At 38.0% G+C, this 7,931-nt stretch overlaps 1 protein-coding gene, 1 long non-coding RNA gene and 1 other non-coding gene across 3 annotated transcripts; 2 read left to right on the forward strand and 1 right to left on the reverse strand.

The window, feature by feature from the left end:
* The first annotated feature begins 292 nt into the window (after positions 1-292).
* LOC119982068 lies at positions 293-1,195 on the forward strand. Its single transcript, XR_005464267.1, has 3 exons — positions 293-442; positions 762-895; positions 1,023-1,195. It is a non-coding gene; the product is annotated as an uncharacterized LOC119982068 (long non-coding RNA).
* Positions 1,196-5,094: 3,899 nt separating this feature from the next.
* On the forward strand, positions 5,095-7,254 carry LOC119981882. Its single transcript, XM_038825023.1, has 5 exons — positions 5,095-5,239; positions 5,315-5,424; positions 5,563-6,484; positions 6,605-6,931; positions 6,989-7,254. The coding sequence occupies exons 1-5, from the start codon at positions 5,095-5,097 to the stop codon at positions 7,252-7,254; spliced, it is 1,770 nt and encodes a 589-aa protein (XP_038680951.1).
* On the reverse strand, positions 5,471-5,578 carry LOC119983213. Its single transcript, XR_005464568.1, has one exon. It is a non-coding gene; the product is annotated as a small nucleolar RNA R71 (small nucleolar RNA).
* Positions 7,255-7,931: the final 677 nt, after the last annotated feature.

The following is a 7,931-nucleotide window of genomic DNA, read 5'->3' on the forward strand; positions in this document are numbered from 1 at the left end:
TCTTATTTGTCTCTCGTGTCTTGGTTTCGGTTCGTGTTCGTTGTTAGCTTCGACCGCTGCCCTGTGCTTTAGTCGCATTGGAGTGGTCTGGTGAAATTTGAAGTATCATCAACCTGAAGAAAATAAATTGCTTATTGAACATGTACTAACCCATTAATGTAAAGAGTACTTTGTACGATTTATTGAGATTATAAACCCGACAAAGGAGAAATGGAGGGTATTTTGATTATTTCTTGGTCACTGATACTCCAATTTCGTAACTCGAATCGGTACTAACCCATCAACGACAAAGACTTGCAGTGGAAAATCTAAAAACGAGACTGATCTAGAGCAACCCAACTATTCGAAACGATGGGTCTTGTCAATAATTCACAGGATGAAATCCTCAATTGCTATTAATCCTGAAGAGTCTCCAGAGCATCCGAACAAGTTGAAAGGAAAGGTAATGGTAATGGTAAATTGTAACTGTCAAAGCAAGGCTTTGTCTTTTTGCACATAGTATTATAGTCTTCTCTATATTACAAGCACTTGTATAACGAATTTTCATTCAGTCATTTTCGATTGACAATATTATAGCTCAATCAAAAGATTCAAAAGTGTAAGTGTGTACAGTTGCAATGTTCTCCCACCCAATTGTTCAATTACATCGAGACCATCAAGAATTGAAAACCTAAGAGGAAGGATATATTAACCATCCATTTGAGCCAACTGTTACATTGTTCATACATATATTAAATCTCTGACTTTGATTTTGTTTTCAGATATATGTTCCCTTCTTGCTAGAAGAACCTTGATGTTTTGGCTATTTCATCTTCCATCAAAGACTACGTATCTGGTGGATTCACTGCGTACAACATACAAAAAAATTAAGTGTTTAGAGTGTCTATCCAAGCTAGTACGTCTTACAATCTTTAACGTCTATGACTGGAGTGGGATTGTGAGTAATCCTCTTTATATGTAATCCATATTTAAGTGCATATTTGTTACTGACCAATAAAATTATTTCCATGTACTATATTTAGGTCCCCGATGTCGATGCACATGTGGAGTTAGCAACATCACTGGTTATGCATTATGGGAATAAGGTCTCATCACGTGTGTTACAATCAACCCATGAATATGCTAGATGACAATCCTAGTAAGGAGAATGAGTTGTACTTTTTTTTGGGTTTCCATAGCAGTGCTTGGAGGAGAGGAAGAGAGCACAACTTATGGACATTTGTGAATATATATGTTCCTTTTCTGTTGGATTTTGAATGATTTAGTGGTGTCCCTCTTTCATTTATCTTATGATTGGTTACCCGTTTCATATTATTGCTATTAATGGAATATTTGAGTAGGACAACAGAATAAAAAAAATAGGCCACATTCCAAATATAGCAATATTCAATTATTCACACAACAAACAATAATCAACATAGCCCATGTGATTCCTAATCAAGGAAAGATAACCCTCAAGAAGATAGCTCTGTGGATCATTAAGAGGCATTGCCCTCCTACCCCCTAAACTCACACACAAGAATACCCAACCGGATTCTAGAGCTTGACTGAATCATAAGAGGTAGCTAGCCAATTATGCAATCCCTACAAAATAAGCTCATCTAAAAGTGACAAATTAAACTATTATAACGTGTTCTATTATAACCAAGTAATATTGACATTCATTTACATAATTCACCAAGCTCGAGTTTGGATCACGTGAGGTGGAGGGTTGCACTGTATCCCCCGTGCTGCACTATCTTCTTTAACATTTCCTACTGCTGTCGATGGACAATGCCTTCTATCATGACCCATCGCCTTGCAAATAGAGCATTTGTGCAATGCACTTTAAGTGGCCCGAGTAGTGGAAGATTGCTGTGGACGCACTGTTATTGATGGGTCCCTGACAATAGGAACCCCTGTTCCATCCACATTTGTCCAATCGATTATGCTGGTTTGCTCACAATACCTGTCATATACATCGATCAACTTAAATTCAATTAAATTATCTTCCTACAAAAGAGTAATAAATTAAACAGTGATTACATATTGCCTAACCCGACTACCCAAGTTCCTTACTTGTCGGCCATGTTTAACATTGTTGTTTTTGCCTCATTGAAACTTTCCACTATCTAACTAGCAACACGAAATGCCATGTTCCCAAACAAAGTTAACACCCCATACCTCACCCTCGCGACAGGTTCAGGTAGAATGGAATTATTCTTCCTATCTGGTGTCATCTCTTTGGCACACTTAGTCCATCTTCTGAGTATCAAACATGGTGAAAACTCTCCCACGTCCCTCTGGATCAGTACGTGTAATAAATGATGTCATGCATAGCCGTCTATTTCGAAGAACAAGCTTCACATGGATGGCTGAGATTTTCCATTGGCTGTAATGGGGATTGCAGCGCCGCGCACCCTATTCTGTCGACTTATCATTCTCTCAATAAAACTGGTGAGTTTGCTTCTGATTGACTAACAGCTACATTGGTGAGTGACATGCACTTAATACTGCAAGGGTCACTGGAAGGGGGGAAGACTTCTTCTTTGAAACAAATGTAATGATTATAATTTTAGGGTTTAGCAGTCTTTACAAATTCTGGAGAACTGCGTTTGCTTCTTTTTTGTCTCTACTTTAGACTGATTTGAGATATCAATTGATTGACACCATACTATGAGTGCATTTAATTTTTGCATCGGTGAACATACACAGTCATTGGAATAAGAATATGGACAATAAATCCTTCAAGGAAAAGCTCCAAGAAGAAGTTGATATTGTCAAAACAGAGATTGCAGAGGCAAAAGGAAAATGGATTCTATCGAGGAAAAAATAGCCGAACAAAGCTTTGACTCCTGCTCTAACTCTGGCTCTTCTTAAGACTTTGACGATCAATCAGAAGAACAACTGTCTGATTTAGGAGAGCACGTTTATAGCTCACTCGTATCGGCCTCCAAAAAGAGATCTTCATCGGAAGTCTATTGCGCCGAAAAGGTTAGCGACCAAGGTATAGCACATCCACCTTAGTGATGATGAAGCATATGTTTTTATGAGTATATTTGATTTAGTGTTGAACCTTGACAACACTTGGCACTTAATATGGGCGTGTCCTATACTAGAGATGATACTCAAGGATCAGACGAGATAAACCGAAAATCGTCTGACTAGAAAGAACGGGTAAAGAATTATAATATTCATTGTATTCTGGCAATAATATTAAGGGTATGCACGCGCCATACCCATGTACGAGCATCTTTGTTGTATAGCCTACTCCCAACTAGCAATGGGAACAAAATTGAGTCTAGTCGAAGGTTACCAAAAGCTATGTCTTTAGTGGAGAACTCAAGTCTGAGTAAGTGTTCGATAGTTGTTCCCATGGTTGGTGGAATTTTGGGATGGGGATGCTTTTGTTTTTTATATTCTGGCATGCCATATTGCCATGGCTCGTGGATTGGGTTTGATGACTTGATGGTGGCATGCCATGAATGTTTGCATTTTAAGTTTTGAACTTTCACACGTCCATGTTACGTTATATAATGATGTTTGGTAGTTGCTAAAGTGGATTTACAGATGGATCTAAACTGGAATTTCTATTAGTATAATAATATTTAAAAAAAATGTTAATACAAATCAATATGTAAACCAACACGTTGGTTGAGATTTAGAATATTGATATATTCCATTATTAGTTTCAGTAATTTCAACATATAAACGTGCCATTGTACTAACAAAATCAAAATGTCATCACTTGCTAAGCTCGAGACACGCATAATGATCGTAATATATTTTATATATTTTTATACCTCACTTTTACATTTATTTTTGTCTCTATTTATTTGAATGGACATGGATATTACATAAATACTCTTAATTTTGGATTGCAGATTAATTTGTACAAAAGTAAAAAAGGCTTCTTTAAGCCCATCATATATACCCATGTTCAATGCTTGCTTTGAGATGAATCCAATACAAATAAGGAATGAAGAATACTTGCAGATCAAGAAAGAGAGAAGGAAGGAAATAAATAAAAGAAAGCTTTGGTGTGAAGTTGAAGGAAATACTTTGGCAAGAAATAAGGAAACAAGGAAAAGCGAATCAGATTGAGAGAAGGAAATCAGAGAATGATTTGGAATTGGCATTGATTGAAGGAAGCTTTTGTCACTATAAAAGGGAGTCCTCTAGCATAATAGAAGACACGAATTGGAGAGCCACATTCTCTAGCTTTTGTTCTTGTTCTTGTTCTTGTCTCTAGTTTTCTCTTTGTTCTTGTTCTTGATTCATGACGTTCTCATATTTAGTTTCCTTGTGTTCTTATAACATGAGTAGCTAAACCTCTTTGCTAGGGCTTGATGTAGCCTAGTATGATTATTGCAAGTACTTCAATTAATTGAATGCATAATTTTGGTTCATGATTCTTGTCTTTAATTTCTATGCTTATAATCTATTGTTTGTTTGATTGATTGGCCACCAATTGAATGCTCAATTAGATTCATCTAGCTAGGACTAAGGAACGAACCGAATTCACGTGTCTTAGTGGAACTGAAATTAAGGAAATCAATTGTCGACTGCCATGAACAAGGTTTAAGGGATTGATTGGTTGTTATAGTTCTTTAGATCGTAATGAGTTGTTAGCCTTGGGTTAAAAACTGCGAACCGAACAGGATTAATCCATTGTTAATAATATTTGTTGGCACCGCGAACGAACGAACCAACATATTTAAGAAAGAATCAACCCTTGAATCGGAACCATAATTGTGTGTTTGTTAATTGAATGCTTGTGATACGATTACTAGGTGAAATCATTGCCCTAGTGTTTTTCTCTTATTGGATACAAAATCTGAATTTTATTTCTTTGTTTTTATTATATTTTATTTACATCAATCATTCTCCCTTTTTCCCCAAATCTTAATCATTCATCAAGTTAGGTATATTAATTAGATTAACTAGTCTCCGTGGGATCGACCTCGTACTTGCATACATTGTACTATTCGTAGACTCTTGTGCACTTGCGAGAATTATTACATCAAGTTTTTGGCGCCGTTGCCGGGGATTAGTTTAGTTTAATTGTGTACTTAGCTTTCTTTTTAAATTTTTTTATTTTTCAGGTTGTAAGTAATGGCGGTGGTTGTGCAAGCCGAAACGATGGGTGATCTTGACATCCCCACCATTCCAGAATCTCCATCTTGCATCGTACTTCCGACGGCAGCTAGGAACTACGAGCTTAAGACTATACACTTTAACATGATGCCTTCTTTTCATGGTCTAAGTTCGGAGGATCCACTTAGTCACATTCGTGAAATTTTTAATATGGTTTCTAGTATGTCTTTGTCTACAGGAGTTACTGAGGAGCACTTGAGGTTGAAGATCTTCCCTTACACTATGAAGGACAAAGCAAGAACATGGCTTAATGGTTTGAGGTCGGGTTCACTGGCAACATGGACTGAGGTACAAAATAAATTTTTAGAAAAAATTTTCTCAACTCAGAAAACTGATGCTCTTAGGGATAAGATCATGCAATTTGAACAACAACTTGATGAGTCATTTTCTGAGGCGTGGGAGAGGTTTAATAACCTGTTAACTCAGTGTCCCCATCATGCTTTGCCTTTACTAGTGTTGATGCGTATTTTCTACAAGGCACTGACAGTTTCTAGCAAAGCTGCAGTTAATAATTATGCAGGGGGATCGATTAGGAATATGACTCCAACCGAATGTCAAACTTTATTTGAGAGACTTGCTATTGAGACACAACATTCGGAAGTAAGAGGTAAGCGAGCAGGTGTGTATGAAATTTCCAATTTTGATTCTTTTGCACCAAAATCGCAGGTTGATGCCATCTCTACCAAGTTGGACATGCTTCTAGCAATGAATGGGCATACGACTCAAGGAGTGGATTTCCCAGAGTTTGTGCAAGAGCAAGCAAATATGATGAACTCCTATAATCGGAATCCACGGTTTGATCCCTACTCTAACTCCTATAATCCAGGTTTTCGGGCACATCCAAACTTTTCTTGGAAGAATACCCAAAACCAAGCCAATCCACCTACCACCACATTGGAGGACATGGTGCGGCAGTTGACAATTAACCATCAGAAATTGGAGGCACAAGTGGGTCAAATCGCTGAAGCATTGAGTCAAAGGGAGGCTGGAAAGTTTCCAAGCCAAACTGAGATAAATCCGAACAATAGGGAGCATGCCATGGCTATCACACTTTGTGATGAGCAACAAAGCCAAGTTGCTACAAAGTTGGAAGAGCAGAAAGCTCAAGAACAAGAGCAGCCGTTTCAACAGTCACGTCGTGCAATCATGTATGGGTTGCTTGACCCCGATAAACCTGCTCCACCTGTGAGACCTTATGTTCCTCCAATCCCGTTTCCACGGCGTCGTAGGAGAAATAAAGAAGAAGTATCATTGCAAAAGACAACCCCAAAGATGAACGTGGAACCTTTTGTTGTGCAAGAAAGGAAGAAAGTAGATGAGAATAAGGTGGTTCAACTGACTGAAGAGTGTAGTGTCATATCACAAAAGAAGTTGCTGCCAAAGCTTAAGGATCCAGGGAGTTTCACTATACCTTGTTGCATAGCCAATCAAAATTTTGAACATGCTTTATTGGATTTGGGTGCATCAGTTAATCTAATGTCTCTCTCTGTCTTCGAGTCTTTGAATGTAGGAGCGCTCAAAAAGACCTCTGTGGGCATACAATTGGCTGATCGATCTATTCGATATCCTAAAGGAGTACTAGAAGACGTTTCCGTTGAGGTACATGGACTGATTTTTCCAGCTGACTTTCTAGTGCTTGATATGCGAGATTGTCAAGGTCATGGAGAAGAGTTTCCGCTGATTTTGGGGCGACCATTCATGAAGACTGCAAGGATGACAATTGATGTGTATGAAGGCACCCTGACAATGACTAATAATGAGGAGACAGTGACCTTCAAGCCCAAGGCAGCACAAGGTGAGAAATCAATGGAGAAAGTGCTCACTATTAAAGATTACATTGTGGAGAAAGAAGGACATCCAACTGAGGTTGAGTCTATGAATCGACCTAGAGTCATGCCATACGAGAGAGGTAAGCATACTCCCGCCATTGAGTCATTTCCTTTATCCACTAACAAGTTGTTCCCCTCAATTGTGAAAGTACCCCAAGATAAAATTCTCCAACAAGCGGTTTTTGGAAAAAGGGAAAAAGGATATTCAGATCCTTTTGAGGAATCGACTGCTCTTACAATTCTGAGTAACAAAAGGCATACTTTGGATGTTGAACTTGAAAGAATCTAGGTAACACAAGAGGGGGGGTGAATTGTTTTACCCTTAAAAATATGTCAAATTTGAGTTTAAACTTACTGATTTCAGATTACTTTAAATCTTATAGAAACTTGATATTAGTGAATATAAGCTTGAGGTCTAGGTTAGTTCAAGTAGGAATCAAGTACTAGAATTAAATACAACAAGCACACACACAAATAAACAAGTAAAGAGTAGGGTAAGAGAGTGCAAACAGATTTATAGTGGTTCGGCTACGTATAGTCCTACATCCACTCCTCAAGGCTCCTCCTTGAGAGTTTGAATCCACTATGATTTGCTTGTTGAAGAGCCAAGCCTCTCTCTTTACACCAGCTGTTGTTTAAAGTGCCAACTTCACTTTACAATGGCTGTTTTGGCTTACCAAGTGCCAGCCTCACTTTCTTGTGATTTTGTAAGCTAACCACCAGCACTTAGACTCTTAATTGTGTGTACAAAGTGACTCTATAATGATCAAGGAGTGTACAATGAAGCTTGAGTATTTTCTGAGTAAGAATGAAGGCTTGAATGCTTGTAAAACTCTCAGAGAATTGGAATCAAGTTCTGTGTGGTTCTATGGAGTATATAGAAGCATTTATATGCACTAGAATTCCTAAACATGACCGTTGCATGGAGCTAGACCTTTTTGACTTTTAAGGCTTTGTGATCTTGAA

The sequence above is a fragment of the Tripterygium wilfordii genome, chromosome 17 (assembly GCF_013401445.1).
Source record: "Tripterygium wilfordii isolate XIE 37 chromosome 17, ASM1340144v1, whole genome shotgun sequence".
Classification (NCBI taxonomy): domain Eukaryota; kingdom Viridiplantae; phylum Streptophyta; class Magnoliopsida; order Celastrales; family Celastraceae; genus Tripterygium; species Tripterygium wilfordii.